Source organism: Hyalella azteca, unplaced genomic scaffold (genome assembly GCF_000764305.2).
Source record: "Hyalella azteca isolate HAZT.00-mixed unplaced genomic scaffold, Hazt_2.0.2 contig10827, whole genome shotgun sequence".
NCBI lineage: Eukaryota > Metazoa > Arthropoda > Malacostraca > Amphipoda > Hyalellidae > Hyalella > Hyalella azteca.
In genome coordinates, this window is record NW_025940847.1 from 1 (window position 1) to 25,346 (window position 25,346).

The window sequence follows — 25,346 nt, forward strand, 5'->3', positions numbered from 1 at the left end:
GATTCAGACAAAAATGTTTAATGGAATATTCTTAGTGCAAGAATCTAAGGAAAGAACGGGTCAACTAATCGCAGAATAGAAACCTATTACCGTTTTCCGATATATGTAATTACTTGTTTAATATATAAAGCGAAGCCCATTTATGGTGTAGGTTGCCATGTAGGCAAGCTTAGCATCTCTTACATCTACTTATCTCTTACATCTACTTATCTCTTACATCTACTTATCTCTTACGTCTACTTGTCTCTTACATCTACTTATTTTCACCAGGTAATGGAGCTAGTATCGATCTGGGGTCCGCTGATCTACGCAGGCTGCTTCGCGGCCACCCTTTCCTCAGCCATCGCTTCTCTCGTGGGTGCCCCCCGTGTGCTACAGGCCCTCGCCAAGGACAGACTCTACCCCGGCATCTTCGTGTTCAGTATCGGTTACGGCGCCAACAACGACCCTGTCAATGGATACTGTCTGGTCTTCGTGCTGTCTCTAGCAGTTCACGGCTGATTGGTGGATGTCCGGAGAAATCCAAGGCGTTCGATTCAGGGCTTATTGGTGCACAAAATTGGTGGTGCACGGCTGCGCTCCCCAAACCACTAGGCGAAAATTTTGCCAAATCTCAACAAACGCGAAGAAACATGTTATTGCTGTTAGTCATTCACATTATCTTCTCAATGATTCGTAAGTGTTCGATATTTTGGTTGATTTTCCCCGAATTGGACGCAGAATTTGTTTATGTGTGGTGTAGTTGTGTGTCGTACATAAATTGTTGTTATAGTATCTTGCTATATAACAAATTTTCACAAATTAGACATTGCAGCAATGGCATTGAGTAAAATTGAGCTTCACGATTGTTCCTCATTAACCAAGTGAATCGAGATATTATGTCTCATGCAATGATATAAAATGAAAACATAATTTCAAACAAGGATTCAGACAAAAACGTTTAATGGAATAATCTTAGTACAAGAATCTAAGAAAAGAACGGGTCAACCGAGACTAGTTTGGAAACCTATTACCATTTTTCGGTGTAGAATTACTTGCATGAAGCGAAGTGCAGTTGTTGTGTAGATTGCCATGTAGGCAAACTTGGCATCTCTTACATCTACTTATTTTTACAAGGTAATGGAGCTAGTATCGATCTGGGGTCCGCTGATCTACGCGGGCTGCTTCGCGGCCACCCTCTCCTCCGCCATCGCATCACTCGTGGGTGCCCCGCGCGTGCTGCAGGCCCTCGCCAAGGACAGACTCTACCCCGGCATCTTCGTGTTCAGTATCGGTTACGGCGCCAACAACGACCCTGTTAATGGATACTGTCTGGTCTTCGTATTATCTCTAGCCTGCATTATGATCGGTTAGTGTGCCTGTGATGTACGACCGTGTCAATGGATACTGTCTGGTCTTCGTGCTGTCTCTAGCCTGCATTATGATCGGTTAGTGTACCTGTGATGTACGACCCTGTCAATGGATACTGTCTGGTCTTCGTGCTGTCTCTAGCCTGCATTATGATCGGTTAGTGTACCTATGATGTACAACCCTGTCAATGGATACTGTCTCGTCTTCGTGCTGTCTCTAGCCTGCATTATGATCGGTTAGTGTACCTGTGATGTGTGTGTGTTTGTGCAATGGCACTATGATGGGTGGAAATGAGATAGAAATGGCACTAAGGCCGCAAAAAGGAAAAGAGAATATGAAATGACAGACTGAAATGAAAGGAAGAGATGAAAAAAGACGCTTCGTGCACAATGGTGTTGCGTAGTGTGTGCATTGAGTGTAGTTTTCTATTCGGGAAGGAGGTGAAGCGTATATAGTTGAGGGGTTCGTATTTACTGTACGACATCTTATTCTACTAGTTATGGTATATACTCTCTATGCTTGCAATTTGCGTGATGAAACTAAATTTATGTAGCGTGTTAGCCTTTCAAATGAATAGTCGGTATTTTTTTACAAACTCTTACTGTTTTACTCCCAAAGTAATAACCTGGTGAGTGCAACCACAGTAAAATTTTTACTAGATTACATAATCTGGAAATCGGCGAGCGAATTCTAGTATCAAATTATTGATTGATTTCGAATTATGGATTATTTATATGCTAATAAAATAACCTTCGGGTCTTTATCATATCAAACTTTCAGTACATGAATAAAAAAATTCATTTGCAGAGCCAAATATGAGATAATTCATGCATGATTCTTTATCATAGGTGACTTGAACGCGGTATCAACACTTCTCAGCAACTTCTTCCTGGCATCCTACTGCCTTATCAACTTTTCCTGCTTCCACGCGTCGCTCATCAAGAGCCCTGGCTGGAGGCCATCATTCAAGGTATCTACAGCCCTAACAAAATTTTGAGTCGCCCCAGCTTCTGGTAATCCAAATCAGAAGTTGCCGCGACTGTAAATTTTCACTGGGAAGGTGCCCTAGCTGTGTCTACTGCACCTTGTAATGGCTGTGATGGAGTCTCCTCTATATATCATATCCAACTGGGGGTCATATAAATTGCTCTTATTGAACATCATTTCGTGAGGCTTTTTATATGGCATCAAAAAATGTTGCAATGGCCTCTTACTGTTGAGCAAGCATTGACTGGTTTGTCCAGTTGGATATTCTGAAGAGTTTCCGCAAATTATTCCTTCTGCCTGCTTCATTGATTAATAACTTCGTAATTGGGCACGTTTATGCCGCAAAACTACTATAGGAAATCATTAAATTTTGAATATATCTCCCGTTTTTATTCGAATTACATCATCGTGTGTAGTCTGAGAATTCATATTTAAACGTACAGTGACCAACTGTGCCAACACCAACTGTGCCAATAACAACACCAACTGTGTCGGCCACTTAATGACATTATTATTATTATAATATTTTATTTAAACTCTTAGTGACATTTTGATGATTTCCACAGTATTACAACTTGTGGGTGAGTCTGTTCGGTGGCTTGTTGTGCCTGGTTGTGATGTTCCTCATCGACTACAGAACGGCACTTGTCACCTTCCTCGTCACGATCGGCCTATACTTGTTCGTCTCCTACAGGAAACCAGGCCAGTGAAACCTGACGCAGAGAGACGTTTCGGTGCTAAAATTATTTGGTACTATTATAAAATCTATCAACCCCTTCTTCATGAAGGCAAAACATTCTTTCGAAGACTTTAAGTGATTATCGGCGCAAACCTCATAAGCTGGCCACAGGTGTTTTAGCTATCATTATTATAAAATCAAACGTTTTCAGACATAAATTTTAAATGTTACAGGATGTCCACTTGAATTGTAACGACCTATTTTAATAATTTCGATAGATTGGTGTTGTTATCTCAAACGAAGGATATTATTCAAAAGTTCACAAATTTATTCCAAACAATGTCACCTCATAAGATTTGACAACATTAATAATTAATTGAAGAAATTAGTTTTCGTAACTTTTAACCGCCCGGCCAAGGAGGCTGGGCGTCGGTTAAGCACAACAGAATTGAAGCAGTGAGTTGCGTGTTCGAAACCGCAACAAGTTGTGAATGTTCTGCGATGTTAAGAATCGGCAACAGGCCTACGGCCTAATAAACGCTGAAACCGCTATTTTGTTATTATATTATTACTATCCTTTAGACGCGAACTGGGGATCTAGTACGCAGTCAGCCTCGTACGTGTCAGCCCTGAAGGCGACGCTGACGCTGCAGACCGTCGACGACCACATCAAGAACTACCGTCCCCAGGTCCTTGTCATGACAGGCAGACCCAGCAGTAGACCTCCTCTACTCGACTTTGCCAACCTTATCACCAAGAACCTCAGCATGCTGGTCTGCGGTGAAGTGTCCAAGGTGAGTAGACCCAGTGTGATGGTCTGCGGTGAAGTGTCCAAGGTGAGTAGACCCAGTGTGATGGTCTGCGGTAGACTTTGCCAACCTTATCACCAAGAACCTCAGCATGCTGGTCTGCGGTGAAGTGTCCAAGGTGAATAGACCCAGTGTGGTCTGCGGTGAAGTGTCCAAGGTGAATAGACCCAGTGTGATGGTCGCGGTGAAGTGTCCAAGGTGAGTAGGCCCATCCTATCAAAATTTTGAGTGGGTGGCGATTCTGAATTAGGAACCACCTAGGACTCGGACCGAACGTAAATCAGCTTCACTATATGTCCGCTTTTTGGTCTACATTCTGGTCCCCGAATCAGACAAATACAAGCGCCTGGTACTTATTCTGCCAAATCTTGTCCTACTCTCAGGAGACTATAAAGTCGGCAAGGAGGTTCTGACTAGTCGCTGATTGCGATCTGGTGGCCAACCAGACCCAGAATAACTCTAACGCGAACATAGCAGCTCTGGGACGGAGGCTGAAGCATACCCCGAATTTTGCTAGGGCAGTATATGATAGTCGGCTGTGACGCTTTCAAGTTGAACTACTTTGATTATTCATCAATTTACTAAACTCAGTGCAAGACAGGTTATCATTTCGTCATGTATATGAAATTCATATAGAGTTCACTCTTGATGAATAAAATTTAACTCCAGTCCAGAGGTAAATTTTTAATTGAGCGAGCGCATGACTTAGAATAACGCCGTTTGCCGATAAACTTCATTGATTTGTGGACATTTTAATACAGGATTTAGAATGGGCGAAGAGGTCAGCATATGCAAACAAGTGCAACGACTGGCTCATCGAGAAGAAGTACAAAGCTTTCTATAATCTCGTGGTGGCCAACTCTCTGGACGAAGGAGCCGCAAGCCTCTTCCAGGTACGAAGAAAGGACCATGTCTGCTCCAAATTATTACTTCTCTGTTTCTGAAAATTTACTCTTAATTGCTGTCGAAATACCTGGTACTTCTGTCTCCGACAATCCAACACTAATTGAAAATTATCAACTATTTTAAATGGAGAAATTATTTTCCCATTCTAAGTTTTTGGGGCAAAAATATAATATCAAACAATAATGTAAACAATGTTTATATCCATGGAAAAAATATTTGGCTTTCAATAAACTTACATGTATAATAAAATAAACTAATAATTACAGGTATATAATGTTTAAATCCATAGAAAAAATATGTGGCTTTCAATAAACTTACATGTATAATAAAATAAACTAATAATTACAGGTATATAATGTTCACATCTATAGAAAAATATGTTGCTTTCAATAAACTTGTATAATAAAAAAAACTTGATGCAGCTTGCCGGTTTGGGCAAACTGAAGCCCAACATCGTCCTTCTAGGCTTCAAGAGCGACTGGAACGTGTGCAGCAAAGATGAACTCTCTGCGTACCTCAACACTCTGCAGTGAGTTCTCAAAATAATGTAGTTTTACAATAAATAAAAGTACGTCAATCGCATCCTCCTATTGGGTTAAGGTTTAAACTCATTTGAAAAAGCAGTTGTAATAAAACCTATAATTTCTGTTACTATTGATGAATTTTGTAGATCGTACAGAATTTTGTAATTTTGGTGTCATCCCACCCATCGGTTCACACATTGCGTGGGCTAGCTGGATGTGATAGTTTTAACTACTCTCAATGTATCATTTATGTTCAATCATTTATGTTCTTCAAAAGTATATTTGACACCAGTCATAAGTGAAAATATATTGTGCTGTTACTTCCGAAAACAACTTTTAAAGCCAACTTTTAAAGAACATTTATGTTCTTCAAAAGTATATTTGACACCAGTTATTAGTGGAAATATATTGTGCTGTTCCCTCCGAAAAAAATTTTCAAAGCTAACTTCTGAATCGTTAATTTCCACAACATTAAAATATCAAAATTTTCTCCGGACAGTGCGGCGCTGACCATGCAGCTGAGTCTCGGCATCCTACGTCTGGCCAAAGGAACTGATTACTCCAATGTTATAGCTGAGGATTCATCCAACAGCCTTGACGAGGTTGCTGATCAAAATGCTCGAGAAGGTATGAGGCTTTACGTAGCTAACTTTGTGGAGCATTTAGCAAAATTTCCCTACATTTAGCAAAATTTCCATGCATTTAGCAAAATTAGCAAAGGTTTACGAAATCGGAAATTGAACAGCATTTCACGATCTGTGCATCACACGAAATGAGATGCAGAATTTTGAGACGAACAACGTACTGATATATTACAGTAAATTTGGGCACAACTTGGTTGTTAAGCCAAGTAATAAATGTTCAGGTATCTTAGAACGAATTGAAATAATGAGTTGTAAACCTTTCATTGCCCATATACACATGTATGTACATATAACAAATGAAAAAACTGCGTAAAAATTGAGATAGTAGTAATAAAGTTTGGTGATAAATATTGTTTTTCATCTTCTGTTGCTTTTTCGCTCCGCGTTAGCGAGTTAAAATTTATAATGGACGTGATTCCAAATTATCAATGTTCTATATGTCTCTGGTAAGCCAAGTAATCACAAGCTGTGATCGAGACAAACTAATCGAAGGCCGGGTAGGTCAGGTATCAAATGTTGCTGAAATCCAATTACAAGCTCATAAAGGCAACTATATCAGCGTCTATCTTATAGGGTCTACGTCATGAAAATGGAGCTCTGTTCTCAGCTAGATCAGCGTCTGCTCTAGAGTCCGCACACGGCCGGCCGTAGCTTATTGGCCCCGGCCAAGCGTTGGCTAGTTTGAGTTAGAGTAGACAACTTACGCTCCGGCCGAACAGAAAAAACACTCTAAAGCAGACAAAATAATTGAGTATGTACGATCTTGCTGTTTCTCTATTCATTCAAGTTGCATGAAAGTCTGCAAAATGTCCAAAGGACTAGCCCGCTGTGTTACGATGTAAACTAATGGTAACTAATAACAACAAATTAATTTGTTCAGAAATGTCTGATTTACCGATCAGTAATCAATTTTCAGGAAATTTTAATCAGTCCCTTTTATATATAAATTTATTTATCGCAAACTTTATTGGTAAAAGTGTTAAATTTATTTCCTTGTGATAACTGTTGGTGAACAATGTATTAAATTATTTGAATAATTCTGTACAGTGCACAATTGCAAATTAATATATAACAAAGATCAAATAAAAAAGTAAGTTTGGTATCTCATTTGAAAATGTAGTTGCAATGAAAAAACTCAGTGGAGAAATCCCATTGAATCCAAATCATCGTCTGCAGGTAGGCGGTGATCGTCGTCATCACTTAGTTGAAATTATCTGTAAATTTTTGCTGAGTCTAAGTTATTCAGTTATTGTGGCTGAAAATCGTTTTATATTAGACATAATTTGCTATATTTTGAGTTGAAACAGAATAAAATAGAAGGGTCTGGTAAACAAGACGATATTTTTTAGTATGATGTCGAAGATAGGCATGAGATCAATTATATTTTATGATACCTTAATGAACGTTCCCCGGCCTGCTGTTTTTCGAAGTATTTCATTTGTGCGCGTAATTAAGTTCCGTTTCATAAAGCGAGTAAGTACCGCAGTGTGTTCAGGTCATTGGTAAAAGTAATATTTTGAAAGCTAAGAAAAAACGAAAAAATTAATCTCTTCTCCAAATGAGATAACGTTTCGGAGTCCAGCTTCATCTTCAGTTCAAAATCCAAGATCACAATCTTGGCATATTGGGAAAATTTCATGTGCAGAGTCACTTCATAGTCTAGAATTGTAGGTTTATATCACCGAAGCAATTGTCCAAGATTGCAGCTGTCATGTGAATAATTTTATTGAAATCATGAGCGTGTAGATGCACCCGCATCTGAACAATTTGATTTTTTTAGTTAGATTTTTTAATAGTTTTTGCGCTTATACCTACACATATCTGGGTTAATGTTTGATAAAAGCCAGCGACGCAAGTCGCAAGGAATTCGAGGCGTTGATAGAGCAATTCAAGACCACCGCCAGCAATGCTGACGACGGTGAGTAAGCAGATTTTATATGAGTGAGTGATTGGTGAAAGTAATTTATTTTATTTTTTTTCAAATTTTGAAGCCTTTACCATAGAGGTAACTTTGTCCTATTAAACTCCTTTCGCAGTATTAATTCTGCGAGATACAATTTTTTGCAAAGCAAACTTACGATTTACATGAATACGTACTTATTTATTATTATAAATTTCATTGTTAACATCAAAGCTTTGAAGGGATTCAAGTCATAAAACACAATAAATGGTTTAGCATGTATTCACTTTTTCAAGGATGAGTATTAAAAATTATTCAAGTTCACTTCAATTTTTTTTAATTTTCAAATTTAATTTTATTTTATAATTTTGTTTTAAATTTCCGATATTCATATCATAATTATTACCGCTGTAAGACATAGTTCAACCAATTTGTGTCAATGGATATTTTTTCGGCACGCATGAACAATGATGCTAATAATACAGCATATGAAAATGGTATATTTACTCCATTATCTCATCAACGTCAGTGTCACTCAAAAGTTGATCGTCACTCCACTTACGCAATCTTTGAATCGGCGCAAAGTTACGTGCTCGTAACGTACCGCAAAATGTTTTGAACGTACCATTATTTAAGTTACGAGCACTTAGCGGACTTACGCTGCACTTAAGCCGCTACGAGCACTTAGCAATGTTTTGAAAGTACCTGCGCTGGATTCTTAACTTGTCCTCCAGGCGTGTCCATCACAGCGGAGGAGTTGGCCAGTCAGAAGGACAAGATCAACAGACACATCAGGTTGAGGGAGCTGCTCAAAGAGAACTCGAGGGCGGCTAATCTCATCATAATGTGAGTAATAAAATTACTCATTTAAGTGACAACCTTATCATAATGTGTGTCATAAAATGACTCATGTAAATGACAACTCGTCATAATGTGAGTTGTAAAATGACTCATGTAAATGACAACCTTATCATAATGTGAGTCATAAAATGGGTCATGTAAATGACAACCTTATCATAATGTGAGTCATAAAATGGGTCATGTAAATCACAACCTCATCATAATGTGAGTCATCAAATGATTCATGCAAATGATAGTCTCATCATAATGTGAGTCATAAGGTCATAAAATGACTCATGTAAATGACAACCTCATCATAATGTGAGTCATAAAATGACTCATGTAAATGACAACCTCATCATAATGTGAGCCATAAAATGACTCGTGTAAATGACAACTTCATCATAATGTGAGTTATAAAATGACTCATGTAAATGACAACCTCATCATAATGTGAGTTATAAAATGACTCGTGTAAATGACAACTTCATCATAATGTGAGTCATAAAATGACTCATGTAAATGACAACCTCATCATAATGTGAGTTATAAAATGACTCGTGTGAATGATAGTCTCATCATAATGTGAGTCATAAAATGACTCATGTAAATGACAACCTCATCATAATGTGAATCATAAAATGACTCATGTAAATGACAACCTCATCATAATGTGGGTTATAAAATGACTCATGTAAATGACAACCTCATCATAATGTGAGTTTTAAAATGACTCATGTAAATGATGGTCTCATCATAATATGGGTCATAAAATGACTCATGTAAATGACAACCTCATCATAATGTGGGTTATAAAATGACTCATGTAAATGACAACCTCATCATAATGTGAATCATAAAATGACTCATGTAAATGACAACCTCATCATAATGTGGGTTATAAAATGACTCATGTAAATGACAACCTCATCATAATGTGAGTTTTAAAATGACTCATGTAAATGATGGTCTCATCATAATATGGGTCATAAAATGACTCATGTAAATGACAACCTCATCATAATGTGGGCCATAAAATAACTCATGTCATGTAGAAATATTATTCAATTTTCCAATGGTAATTTTCGCCCTTTCAGACAAGTAAATCAAACTCAGTGGGGCATCCATCATTAAATACACCACAAATTTCTTCACGCACGTATTTTTTCTGCCGCCGAAGTGTAATAATTTAACATTTGTTTAAAATCTTAGATACTGATTATCTTACATAAACAATTATTAAACTTATCTCATAAGCAACTGAGAGAACCATGACCCAATCAATATAAAACATTTACGGTAAAAATTTACTAGTTTTAGTTCAAATTCAAATAAATAAATAATTTAAAATATAATAAATTAAATATTAAATAATAATAATAATTATTAATAATTAAGAATAACAATTAATTATTAATAATAAATATTAAATAATAATTAAATATTAAATATTAAATAAATAATTTAGCACAAATTCAAATTTAAATTAATAAAGTTAAAAATAATTTTATTTAATTCGGGTCCCCACAGGACACTACCCATGCCCCGCAAAGGCCACGTGTCAGCGTCACTCTACATGGCGTGGCTGGAGTACATCAGCAGAGACATGCCACCCTTCCTCTTCATCAGGGGCAACCAGCAGTCCGTGCTTACATTCTACATGATCTTGTCTATGATTGGTGGATTTTGCTTGAAAGGCCGTCAATGATTGGCTGATGAACTTACGATCTCTTAACTTTTTTGAAAGTATAGGCCCTGGTCCATCGTTCGTTCTCCTTAAAGTGCATTAATCTGCGATGATGGGATTGCTTTAAATAGTTCAATGAAGATTTTGGATGGTCTAATTGTTCTTCTTTATTGAATATTCTGAAATTTCGTTCATTGAGTTTAGTTTACCATAAACATTTTAAAGTGAAATATGTAAAGAATATTCTACATAAATTTAATGGAGTGCTTGATTTGTTATGTGTGGTATCTTTATAATTAGCATTAAGATGGAGCTTCAAAGAGTAAAAAAATTATCTGTGAAATCAATTTGTTGCTGCTTGTTTTGCTTAACCGAACCAAAACTTATTAATTTTAATAAATATTTTATAAGAGAATTTAATAATTTAAGTTGGATTTGAATAAGCGTTTGATTTTTACGGTGTTGTTGTTGAATATTTTCGCTGTTGATTGTTTCACTTTCGCGATGTTGCAACCTCACGGAATTTGTCTTTCTTTGACGCTGTAAATTTAATTTTTTCTACAGCAATTTTTTGTCAAGAATATCTTGGGTGAGTAACTGATTTAATGAATAATTGTGGAGGGGAGATCTGAAAAACAAACTAAATTGGAACCAATTATGTTGACTACTTGTCGTAAACGCATGACACCGAGGCCATCGCGCTGACCTACCGGGTTCATTTTTTGAAGAAGTTAATTTACCTCTAAAAACTCCAGTGATTTTCATAGGAATAAGAATACAGCAGAAATGGAACCGGTGTTTAAACCTCTTACGTATGATTGTATGAATTAGTAGCCAACCTCAATGGGCTTTCAGTTATGGTATATTTACGATGGAATCCATACACTTACCTCATAAATCAAAGAGCTTATGGGATTTCGTGTTCTTAGGGCCGTTGGTCCGAATGCCCTCATCTACAGGGCTCTCGCTACTTTCCTGCGGGTCTCAGTGGTGGGGCATGGTTCTCATGTTGGTTACTGGCATTTTTTCCTTATCTTTGATCTCTGGCTGCTCACATGTTAATACTTCGTCTCTGTGAGATGGTTACGTCTGCTCTAAGATGACCTTCCCTTAATGCTTCTCATTGTGTGATTTTTGACATAAATAATTTTATTGGTTGAGAACTCTCATATATATGGTTTCTTATGCGACTTTGCGTTCATAAAATATAGCTAACATGCAGTGTATCTCTTATTTATATAACGACTCTAATATTGGTGCTTTCTTATAATGGACATCTGATAAAAAACTGCTAAGAAAATTTCAGCCATTTTTCTTGCATTTTGTAAAAATAAATCATAAACCATATCACACATGTTTCAGTATCTTTTCTTCCCTTGCAGTCACACAAGTACAATGGTAAACTCACGTTGTATTTTTCTAGTAAGACAATTAAAAATGAATTAAGCAATATTCATCCACTATATTCATCCGTGTCTTCACCATAGTGAAGACACGTGCTTTAGTTCGGATTAAGACTACTTACCTTATACCCTGCTATGATGTCATCAGGAATGCAAGTTGTCATTATCATGTTACTAAACCCAGATTACTGTGACGTGGGAAACGGATTCATCTCTTCCTAATCTTAATTAGGCTATTTTGTTTCTGTAAGTTTGAGTATTGTAGAATTGTTCTTAGATACAAATAATTCATATTAATGGAAAAATATGTCTTCGCTTCTTGCTGTTTGTGAACATATGTAAAAAAATGACAAACAGGACGCGGTTTCATGTCCCATATTACGACACCAATTCCTAATTGACCCTAATTACCCTACTACATCACTCGTGCTGCCTGACGAGTCCGAGTGAGAAACATTTCTTCCAACAAGTCCAACGAATTCCTACCAAATATGGTCATTGCATGATGGGGAGGTAATACCATACTATACTCAAGATGGCGTACCCAAGATGGCATACCCAAAATGGCATACACAAAATGGCATACCCAAGATGACCTAACCATGATGACCTACCCAAGATGACCTACCCAAGATGACCTACTCAAGATGACTTACCCAAGATGACCTTCCCAAGATGGCCTACTCAAGATGACCTACCCAAGATGACCTACCCAAGATGACCTACCCAAGATGACCTACCCAAGATGAGTTACCCAAGATGACCTACCCAAGATGACTTACCCAAGATGACCTTCCCAAGATGGCCTACTCAAGATGACCTACCCAAGATGACCTAATCAAGATGACCTGCCCAAGATGACCTACCCAAGNACCACATACGCTCGAAAAATTGGTTAAGTCAATTATCATCCTGTCTACACAAATATACGTATACACGCCACTCTATGAGCTGGAGATGACTTGGTTCGCTCCAATATCAAAGGCTGACCAGGCTATCATGAAGCAGCTTGACAAGCCGCTACTTTAGGTTATTTTACGCAGATTCGGACCTGTCTCTTATACACATCTAGATGTGTATAAGAGACAGGTGCGGCGCTGACCATGCAGCTGAGTCTCGGCATCCTACGTCTGGCCAAAGGAACTGATTACTCCAATGTTATAGCTGAGGATTCATCCAACAGCCTTGACGAGGTTGCTGATCAAAATGCTCGAGAAGGTATGAAGCTTTACGTAGGGAAACATTGTTGAGGATTTACATGCATTCATCAAAATAAACGAAATTAAGTTTGATGAAATCGGAAATTGAATTGCATTTTGTGATCCGTTCTTTATAAGAAAAATAAGATGCAAATTTTAAGAACGAAAAACGTACCGATATATTAAACTAAATTTGGGCACAGGTTGTGGTTCAACCGAGCAATAAATGTTCCGGTATCTTGGAACGAATTGAAACAAGGAGTCGTAAACCGTTCACTTCTCATATATACACGCATATGTAACAAATTATAAAAAACTGCGCGATAATTGAAATAGGAGTGAAAAAGTTGATGATATATATTGTTTTTATTTTTTATATATTGTCAACGAGTTAAAATTTGACCAAATTATCAAATGTTCTATAGGTCTCTGGCTTACCAGAGACCTATAGAATACCATGAATAATCAGCGACGAGTTAGTAGGATAATTATATAGTCCCTTTTAGATAGCACTTTATTTATCGCAAACTCTATTATTAAAAGTGTTAGATTTATTCCCTAGTGATAATTGTCGGTGAATAAAGTGTGGACTGATTTGGATAATGCAGAAGATATGCATGCCTTCAATTATATTTTAATGATACCTGAATGAACGCTCCCATGCTGTGCTTCGAAATATTTCATTTGTGCGAGTAATAAAGCTCCGTTTCACGAAGCGAGTAACGATCGCAGTGTTTTCAGGTCATTGGTAAAAGTAATATTTTGAAAGCTAAGAAAAAACTAAATAATAAATATCTTCTTCATAAGATATAACGTTTCGGAGTCCAGCTTCATCTTCAGTTCAAAATCCTAGAACACAGTCTTGGAGTTTTTCCAGATAAATTTCAACATAAGTAACATACATAACACATATATGACCAACTACCTTTCCTATATGACAAAACTCTACTGCGATGCTTGGCATTTTGGAAAAATTTCTTGTGCTGAATCACTTCACAGGCCAGAAGCCTTATCACCGAAGCGATTGTTCAAGATTGCAGCTGTCATGTGTTTGTGTATAATTTTATAGCAATCATGAGCGTGTAGATGCAATGGCATCTGAAAAAGTCAGCGCTAAATAATTGAAAGTGTGTTTGATTTTTAGATCGCTTTTACGCTCCTACACACAAATGACTGGGTTAATGTCTGATTCGTTTTGATTAATAAAAGACTGATATTTTGTTAACGAGATTTCTTTTTAGCAAAAGATATTTATCATTGGTAAACAAATACGCTTTGCTATTTTTCGTACAAATCTCTAATGAATTTAGTAAATAATTCCAAAATCTTAGATATTTTAAATTTATTTCTTAAATTTAGGAGGCATTTGTCGAGTATTATTTATATACTTTCGTTCTAAATAGATTGTCGATTCAATTACAGCAAGTTCTGACTTTAAAAAACTAGCTCAAATATGAATTAATAAGTTTTGAACTTATTTTTTATAAATGATCTCACAGATGGCATATCCAAAGGCGGGTCCAAAAAGCGGAAGTTCTCCTTTTCTGACGCTTACACCGGCCCAGGGGGAGTCAAGCTACCCAGAGACGTATTGGACGGCATCACCACATTCAAGCGCAAGCAAGACAAAGTTAGTGCAAAAAATTCCTACAAATTATGCTGGATGGCATCACCATACTCGATCAAAATTTATTTTTTTGTGCAAAATACTTAAGTTCTAACGGAGGTGAAAGGATGGTTAACCTTCCAAGTTGCACATTTCATGTGTTCCTCATGATTAAAGTTTCAGCAACTCTTTTGACTACGGAACATCCATCAATAACAATAATCTCTATTTCTATTAATTAACCAATCACTAACATATAAGATGTTAGCACCTTGTGGTATATGATCATGGAAAGATTGAATGGTCAAATGATAAGATAGAATAAAATCACGTTTTTCACTATCAAAAAAGCCAAGCTTGACTTATTATGATAATACATGTTTGAAGATCGATGGTCAAGGGTTTGCACTTCATAGCAACTTCGATGCGTTCTAGTTGACATGATACGACAGCCTGCTTCCAAAACAAAATTGGATCATGCTGGCTGTCCCTATACCTTGCTTCTGGGGTGCAAGTGCAACTATATTTGTGGTCTTCAAATCTTCAAAACCCTTTACCTTTCTTCCGGGGCACCACTGACGTGTTCGTTGTTCTAAAAACCCTTTACCTTGCCTCCAGGGCACCGATGATGTGTGTTGCTTGTTATCAAGACGCTTTATATACTCTTCTTCTTGGACACAATTAACGTCTGCTCGTAGTTATAAAAACTCTTTACCCTGCCTCCAGGGCACCATTGATGTGTTTTGCTTGTCATCAAAACTATTAACTCTTCTTCTTGGGAACCATTGACGCGTGTTCGTTGTTCTAAAAACCCTTTACCCTGCCTCCAGGACACCATCGATGTGTATTGCTCGCCAGCAAAACTCTTATAACTCTACTTCTTGGGAACCATTGACGTATGTTCGTTGTCAAAAAACCTTCCAGGGCACCATTGATGTGTTCGCTTGTCATTAGAACCATTTACTCTTCTTCTTGTGAACAATTGATGCGTGTTCGTTGTTCTAAAAACCCTTTACCTTGCCTCGAGGGCACTATTGATGTGTGTTCGTTGCACTAAAAGCCCTTTACCATGCCTCCATGGCACCATCGACGTGTGTTGCTTGAAAATAAAACCCTTTACCTTACATCCAGGGCACCATAGATGTGTGGTGGCTGTATGACGATGGGGGCCTGACACTCCTACTCCCCAACATCCTAATTACTCGCGCCAAGTGGAGCAGCTGCAAACTACGCATCTTCGCCCTCGCCAACCGCCGCGACGAGCTCGACATGGAGCAGCGCAGCATGGCCAATCTCCTCCACAAGTTCAGGATCGACTACAGTGACGTCATCGTCATCCCGGACGCCATGAGGAAAGCCAGCGACGCAAGTCGCAAGGAATTCGAGGCGTTGATAGAAAAATTCAAGACCTCCGCCAGCAATGCTGACGACGGTGAGTAAGCAGATTTCAAATGAGAAAGTTATTAATAAATTTTATTTATATAATTTTTTCAAGTTTTGAAGCCGTTTTAAGAAAAGGAAATTGGTCCTATTAAATTATTTACGAATATGGCGAATTCTGCGAAAAATGTACGGATTCTGCAAAAAAAAATTTTTTCTCAAAGCAAACTTACAATTTATGTGAATGATCAATGCTTATTATAATTTCCTTTGCCTCCAGCGAAGCTAAGAAATGATTCAAGCCAAAAACCACGGTCAATGGTTTAGTATGTATTCACTTTTCCAGGGATGGCTATTTAAAATTATTTCAATTGTATTTAATTTTCATTTTAAAAATTAATTAATTAATAATTTTAATTTAATTTAATTTAAATTTTTATTTTAAAATTATCTAAATATCAAGAAATGATTACAGTATAAAATAAAGTTCAACTGTTTAACCAACTTGTGTCGATAGATATTTTTTTGGCATGCTTGAACAATGATGATAATGATATTGCATATGAAGATGGTATATTTACTCAATTATCTAATTAACGTCAGGATTCTTAACTTGTCCTCCAGGTGTGTCCATCACAGCGGAGGAGCTGGCCAGTCAGAAGGACAAGATCAACAGACACATCAGGTTGAGGGAGCTGCTGAAGGAGAACTCGAGAGCGGCCAACCTCATCATAATGTGAGTCATAAAATGACTTATAAAAATGATAGTCTCATCATAATGTGAGTTATGATGACTCATGTGAGATAAATGACTCATGTGAGATGATATATATATATATTTGTAGATAGTCATAGATATATTTGAAAATGACTTTAGAAATATGTGAGATAAATGACTCGTGTAAATGACAACCTCATCATAATGTGAGTTATAAAATGGGTCATGTAAATGACAACTTCATCATAATGTGAGTTATAAAATGGGTCATGTAAATGACAACTTCATCATAATGTGAGTCATAAAATGGATGACAACTTCATCATAATGTGAGTTATAAAATGGCTCATGTAAATTACAACCTTATCATAATGTGAGTCATAAAATGGGTCATGTAAATGACAACCTTATCATAATGTGAGTCATAAAATGACTCATGCAAGCGACAACTTCATCATAATTTGAGTTATATGGTCTGGAGCAGCATTGCCAGAATGCTCAAAAAACGGCCAAGTCCGCGAACAAAAAAGGCCTACCTCCTACCATAAATTTTAGCCAAAAAATAAATTTGTCCGGTAAAACAGACCGCCTGGCAACCCTGGTCCGGAGACAAGGCTTAATAATTAAACACTCAAAGATATGATCGAGAGAGACCTGTCCAAATATCGATGCACATCTGCCTTGATGTGAGTCGCCCTGTCCCAGTGTGGACTGGAAAATGACGTATCGGTGTTACGAGCAGGAAGTGTGTTACTATTGGACAGTGCGACACATTTATTTCTCAGAATGTTACCTCATCCTCATGCGATTCATGGTTCGGAGACGAGACTTCATAATAATAACCATGAATATGAGTTCAACGTCGATCGTATGCTATACTGACGGCAATCTTGAGTTTAATCAACCATCGTTACTCCAACAACAATGTTTAGTTTATCTATGAGCATTAGATCTAACGATTATGATGGTTAGTTTAGATTAGATGAAATCTTTAGTTTACCACTATTGTCAAAAAATTTACAATACTCGTTAACTCATAGTTTATCCTTACTTATAGCTGTATATATACGCTAGCAACAATTGAATTCAGTTCGACTAATGCATGAACCGAGTTTAGTTGTCTTCGTTCCAAGTTTTAAAGCAGATTAGTATTTACAAGGCATACTTATAAAATCTCACCATATTTGTCAAAGGAACATGACGAATTTATAATGAGCAAAAAGAAGACTAGAATGACAGTAATTTTATGCTAGATTCCCGAAAGAGTACTTGTAGGGAATGAAAATTATATGTTTCTTTCGGTCAAGATATGGTATTCAATTTTTTCATGAATAGTAATTCTCGTTCATTCAGACAAGTAAATCAAACTCAGTGGGGCATCCATCATTAAATACACAACAAATTTCTTTACGCACGTATTTTTCTGCCCCCATACGTGTAGTACTGTAGTGTAATAATTTGACATTTGTTTGCAATCGTAGACTTGGATTATTCAAAATGAATCAATATTAAACTTCTCTCCTGATCAACTAAGAGAACCATGACCCAATCAATAAGAAGCATTTACGGTAAAGAAATGAATTAGTTAATTCCAATTGATGATTTTAATTAATTCGGGTTGCCACAGGACACTACCCATGCCGCGCAAAGGCCACGTGTCGGCGGCACTCTACATGGCGTGGCTGGAGTACATCAGCAGAGACATGCCACCCTTCCTCTTCATCAGGGGCAACCAGCAGTCCGTGCTTACATTCTACATGTAGATCACATTCTACATGTAGATCACATTCTACATGTAGATAAGATTCTACGCATAGATCACATTCTACATGTAGATCACATTCTACTTGTAGATCACATTCTNCTCGCGAAATTTGTCCTTCTCTTGACGCAGTAAATTTAATATTCTCTACAGTGAGCTTGAGTTTGTGAAGAATATCTTGGGTTAGAAATTGAGAATGAATAATTGTGGAGGCGGGATCTGTAACTAATTTAATTGGAACCAATTATGTTGACTAATCGCAATGTACTCATTACACCGGGGTTCATTTTTATGAAGAAGTTAATTTACCTCTATAAACTTCAGTGATTTTCATGAGAATAAGGATACAGCAGAAATGAAACCGGTGTTTAAACATTTTAGGTGTGAGCTAGTAGTTAACCTCAATGCGCTGTCAGTCATGATATACATATTTACGAGGTAATTCATACACTAATATTATTCGCAGGTAAAGGATATGAGCAATAAATTTTCTTCGCCGTTGTCGTCCAAGTTATTAATCAAAGAGCCCATGGGGCTACGAGTTCTTAAAGGGCCGTTGGTCCGAACGCCCTCATTTACTATTTTGGGGCATCTACATCTAATACTTTGGGGGTATCTACATCTAATACTTTGGGGGCATTTACATCTACTAATGTCCACATCTACTCGCTATTTTCCTGCGGGTCTCAGTGGTGGGGTTTGGTTCTCATGTTGGTTACTGGCATTTTTTCCTTATCTTTGATCTTTTGTTGTTTACATGTCAATACTTCGTCTCTGTGAGATGGTTACGTCTGCTCTAAGATGACCTTCCCTTAATGCTTCTCATTGTGTGATTTTTGACATAAATAATTTTATTGGTTGAGAACTCTCATATATATGGTTTCTTATGCGACTTTGCGTTCATAAAATATAGCTAACATGCAGTGTATCTCTTATTTAAATAAGGACTCTAATCCTTTCTAATAATGGACATCTTGTAAAAAACTGCTAAGAAAAATTCAGCCATTTGCTTGCCTTCTCTATAAATAAATCATAAACCATATCACACATGTTTCAGTATCTTTTCTTCCCTTACAGTTACATAAGTAAAATAGTAACCTCGCAATGTATTATTCTAGTAAGTCATTTAAAGTATGAAATAATCAATATTCATCCACTTTCCACCATCGTCAAAAAATAAATATCATAGTGTTGACGAGTGCTATAGTTTAGATATTGACTACTTCCCTCCCACCTGCCACGATGTCATCAGGTGTGCAAGTTATCATTATATTGTTACTAAACCCAAGTTATTCTGTTTCGCATGTCAATAATATCATTCTTGCTCCTTTAAAATAACCGATCGTTCGAACGCTTTTTATGCATTTGGGGTCCAAGTGTGACTTCGGAACAGGATTCATCACTTCCCAATATTGATTAAGCTATTTAGTTTCCGTAAGTTTGAGTATTATACACAAGTATTTTGTGAAGAATTCTAATTACATTCACATCATTTATATTACTAAAGAAATATATCTCCGCTTCTTGCTGTTTGTGATCATGTAAAAGTGTTCAAAAGGGCGCAGTTTCATGGCTCATAATATGTCACCAATTCCTAATTGTCCCTATGTACCCTACTACTGTACTCCTGCTGCCTCTTGAGTCCGAGTAAGAAAGATTTCATTCAACAAGTGCAACGAATACCTATCAAATATGGTCATTGCATGATGACCTACTCAAGATGGCATACCCAAGATGGCATGTCCAAAATGACATACCCAAGATGACACACTCAAGATAGCATACCCAAGATGACATACCCAAGATGGTAGGGTCCAAAATTACATACTCAAGTTGGCATACCCAAGATGACATACCCAAGATGGCATGTCCAAAATGACATATCAAAGGTGACAAACCCAAGATGAGATACCCAAGATGGCATGTCCAAAATGACATATCAAAGGTGACAAACCCAAGACGAGATACCCAAGATGACATTCTAAAGATGACACATCCAAGATGACACACTTAAGATGATATGTCCAAAATGACCTACCAAAGTTGATATGTTCAAAACGACATACTAAAGATGAAATTTCCAAGGTGACATATCCAAGATTAAATAATCAAGATTACATACCAAAAATGACATACCTAAGCTGGCAAACCATACATGACGTATCAAAGATTGCATATAACCTCTGAAAGATAACTCCATCTACAAGCCTATTGACCAGTGAGCCAGCATAATTTTGCTTACCAGGTCAGGATCTTCCACAGAATGCCACTTGTGAAGAGAATAGCATGATTTTTATCGGCTAAATGAAAATTTTTATATGATTAACTGTCTGAAGAAACTGGAACGTACAGTGAAATTTATAACACTAAGACAGAGGGTAATGAGGTGGATTAAAGTCCCACTCGCAGTTATAATACACATGGTAATGATGAGAGAAAAAATGCATTTGATCATTTTCCCGAACAAGACCTGTGAACACATGATTTGCTTATTCACCTCTGCTAGGAAAAAAATCATTCGTCACTGCCTGAGGTATTGGATCTGCCTAACACGATTAATATATACGTTGAAAAAATTGTTTGAGCGTATTCGGAATTTCAGTAGTCTTACATGATTTTTCTTGCTTCGTACTCTGGATTAGATTCCTTACGATTCGTTGCATACGTTTATTTAATATATATATATATAAACAGTTGTATATTCATGTGTAAATATTCAATAAGAATGCCAGAAGCGGAAATTCGTCGTGCCTCGGTTGTACTTTCTCGATTTTTTAGTCCAAGCCTGGCTGCTTGCATAGATATTTAAATTATACCGTGTACTCGACCCTATTATCCTACCCACTCATATTGTGCCAAGCTAGTGTGAGGGCATGATTGCAATGGAACCATTTGTTACGTGTCAGGCAATTTCTCATTCTTCTTCAAGCTTGCTTTTAAGCGATCTCGCTTAGGTATTTTTCAAGCCGTGTGATTCCACCAAAGCAAAAATTTTCATAATTAAAATATTAGATAGAGTAATCGCAACTCTATTAGCAAGGAAGTTGAACTCGTATAAGCATTAAAGTATTTGGTTCATACAAAGAAAACTGAGTGCACGAGTGCGCCATCGGCGTGCACCATCAGCCGACCCTGATGGACTCGCGGGTGCATGTGCAATGACATCACGGCTGCTAAGCGACATCAAATATTTATTTAATTGCAGGTAAATATCATGTGTGATCCATTCATGATGATATATATTTGTTTGATATATATAGTCATGTTATAAAATTTTCTGTTGTGAAATTTAGGTCTCTGTTATGAAATTAATTTTTATACTGAACAGCCTAGCGTTACGTGTTTTTTAATCATGGAATTTAAATCATACGCCACATATTTTTCAGAGAGCGGTTGGTTGGAGCTAGCGCACCAAGATTGGAGCAGTGATCTGCGGGTTCGAGTTCCAGTAATCTCCAAAAATTCTGCGACATCGCTTGTTGCGTTGGTCCATTCGAATCTTGAATTCCCCGTTTTTCGGTCACCTAATGGGTCAAGATACTGGTATATGGAGTCCTCTGGATGGCTGAAACCGTCGGATTGGGTAAGTCTCACCATAATGACGATACCTAACTATTTTCATTCTTCATACTCCGATGTATTTTTAAAATTTTCATTTTTGACTGCTGCCATTTTAGTATATATTATGTTTATTCTAGAGACTGTCTTAAATTGTTCCATTCTCTTGTCTAATTATGAAAAGGTAATTAGATTTTTCCTCATTTGTCCCTTAAACTCGTACATTAGTGAAATACATTTAGAAATATCGTCGGTGCCTTGATTTTTGATTTTTTGATTTCTTTGTACCTTTAATTTGTACCTTTCCTTGCACACTGATACAAATTCTCTGTGAAGAACACTATCATGCTATATTATCTGTGTGCCTGTGGTATGTGATATCTGCATGTGATATTTCATGTGATCTCTGCATGTAAAAGAGATGAAAAAGTATCTGTGTGCCTGTGGTATGTGATATCTGCATGTGATATTTCATGTGATCTCTGCATGTAAAAGAGATGAAAAAGTAACGTATAACATTTTTCATTCTTACCCTAACAAAATTTAGAGTCGCCCCAGCTTCTGGTAATCCAAATCAGATGCTGACGCGTCTGTAAATTTTCACTGGGTACTTAAAGGACATCATCCTTTTAGTCAGCGAATCGATTCGATTCAGCCAGCCTCGAAATCAAAGAGAATGCCGCCGACCTCAATTTTAAACAGATTCAGCCAACCTCAAAGTCTTAACAAATTTAGTCAGACACATTCTAAACTGATCCAGCCAGCCACGAAGTGTAAACCGACTACATCGTGGATAGAATATTCCAAATAAATACCCTATCGATATTTAGGGGTTGTCCGCTTTTTAATTCTGGACGCCTCATTTGAGCGTAAATTGGCGGCTCTATATGACCGCTATACGCTCTGGTTGTACGAGCAAAATAAGCGTCCCATTAGAATTCGGTCTATTCTCTGACAGCCGTAGTGCGAATGCGAGGTGCGCTTATTTGGTACCTGATACCTTCGGGACGGACACGGCCGAATCTTAAAAGTGTGCTAAAAAATGCTACTCCCTTCCGTCCTTATACTGAGGTGGAGAGAGGGGGCGTTTCATTACATACATTGGAAAAAAGGTAACACTGCCATTTGCATTATCCGATTCTACCCTTACATTCTACCACATTCACCAGTACCAAAAATTTTTCTCTAATCCGGGTAATTCTGTCACATAACCCAGTGTCAAGCGTTCTTTCATATAATACCAGCACCATGCATTCTCTTCCATTCACCATTACAAAACACTCTACCATTATCAATAGTAGAATCAATTATAAGTCCTCAATGTTCTCCCACAACATTCACAAATAACAGCCTAGTGGGTCTATAAGGGTTAGTTTTAAGGCATGGACTTGATTTGTATTGGCCATTTCAACATGGTACAGTTTAAGTGTGGTAGCTACTCTGACGGCAAAACCGGACGTTCATCTGTTAATTGTTCTGCCAATTAACAGCTTGCACAGCTATTAGTGAGTTATTATGAGTTATTTTATAACTACTAGTTATTTATGTTATGATAAGGATGTGATATTACCTCAAAGAGTTACAGGCATTGATTTGTTTGCTGTCACGTACTCAGCAGTGTCTCTCAGCAGTCTCTGGTTTATATAAATAGGATAGTTAGAAATAAAGGCATATTTCTGTCAAAACAATTCTTGTCGTACACGTAATGAAATTAATAACTAAATACCACATACGCTCGAAAAATTGGTTAAGTCAATTATCATCCTGTCTACACAAATATACGTATACACGCCACTCTATGAGCTGGAGATGACTTGGTTCGCTCCAATATCAAAGGCTGACCAGGCTATCATGAAGCAGCTTGACAAGCCGCTACTTTAGGTTATTTTACGCAGATTCGGACCATTGGGCAATCGATTCCCACAAAAGGCTCCTAAATAACAGTCGAATACAGTAAGGTGGCCGGCCGATCAATGCCTGATTCCCAGTGAAAATTTACAGACGCGGCAGCTTCTGATTTGGATTACCAGAAGCTGGGGCGACTCTAAATTTTTTAGGGTTCACCTATAAAGCGAGAGTTGCAACCGTTAGTCGTCCGTAAGTCGACTCTAAAATTTGACTGGTTAATTCCTCAATATCAATGGTTAAGAAGCAGTCAAGCAATGCCACAAACTGGCACGCTCTCGTCTAGTACGTGTTCGTCCAATAGAAACTTGAGATCCGCGTTGATTGTACTCTTGAATTCTTTGTTTTGGGATTTGCATAGTTATTCACGCACATTGAATTGCAGACCTTGCTCTTCTGTCCTTCACATAGTGAATATCAAATAGCCAAATCAGGCCATTTTTATGCAGCAATGCTGGATTCTCGAATTTTGCATGCTAGCTTCCTGTCCGCTCTTTGTGTGATTGGTTTAATTAATTAATTAAATTTAAAATTTAATTTAATTTAATATTAAATTTAATTTTAAGTTTTCGCAGGCAAGAGCCAATATTGAGTTGGTAAAATTTCTTCTAGAATCGTAAACGTTACTGCCTCCAATGCACAAAACTGCATTAATTTAAGCATTCATATTTTCAATGATTTTTTAAATGTTTCTTTCTGGTCATAAAGTTGGAAACGAAATAATTTTATTTTTGAAAATTACGATCAGGAGATGTTGCATCTATTTCGCTGAATCTCTTAAGTTTCGAACAGGCATTTCAGGTAGAAGGATATATCCTACACGCTTGCTCTCTGCGGTCTGATATTTCTAAACTTGATTAGCATCATTTATTACGTCATTTTTCATTTTTTACTTGAATCACTCAAAATATTTGTCCGAATATTCTGATATCACTCCAAAATTTCATTTCTTACCTCTCAATCTATCAATGATTCCTGCCGGCACTAATGATATGTATGCATAAATAGTATTATACTTTAGTCTGCATGAAGATGAAAATAAAACTTTTTCAAGTTGAGCGAATACAAAAATGTCAGCTATAATATTAGGTTATCCCTAGCTATATTACATGCTTCTGTATTAATATTATGAATGCAAAACTGAATGCAACACTATTATTATTATTACACTTCTGAAGGCAACATCAATTGTGCTCAATTCCAAAACATATAATAATTAAATCCCTTGAAAATAATCATTAAGTAGCAATAAAAATAATAATAGAGTCAAATCTCGATAACAGTTTATAATTATCTACTATATTCATCGGTAGTCATCTGATTTAAATCCAGCGACATCGAATGACATTGTTTTTTTACCGTTTCTGAGGGTCACATAAAATTTAATGTTAAGAAGTTTTGTCTGCATCTAAAAATTTTGTTATTAATTTTGACAATAGCTTTTTCCACCTAAATGACTTTTCGGCGAAATTTATGGTTGCTCCTAGAA

At 37.0% G+C, this 25,346-nt stretch overlaps 1 protein-coding gene across 1 annotated transcript; it reads left to right on the forward strand.

The window, feature by feature from the left end:
- Positions 1-270: 270 nt before the first annotated feature.
- LOC108666310 (solute carrier family 12 member 2) lies at positions 271-18,395 on the forward strand (the record flags this gene model as incomplete). Its single annotated transcript, XM_018153155.1, has 16 exons — positions 271-468; positions 1,117-1,348; positions 2,199-2,320; positions 2,904-3,039; positions 3,599-3,831; positions 4,605-4,718; positions 5,154-5,260; positions 5,755-5,882; positions 7,743-7,817; positions 8,534-8,645; positions 10,170-10,318; positions 12,819-12,947; positions 14,428-14,558; positions 15,666-15,966; positions 16,539-16,650; positions 18,260-18,395. Coding segments are annotated over 16 exons (2,415 nt in total), but the record flags the coding sequence as incomplete, so codon positions are not given.
- Between the last annotated feature and the right edge of the window lie 6,951 nt (positions 18,396-25,346).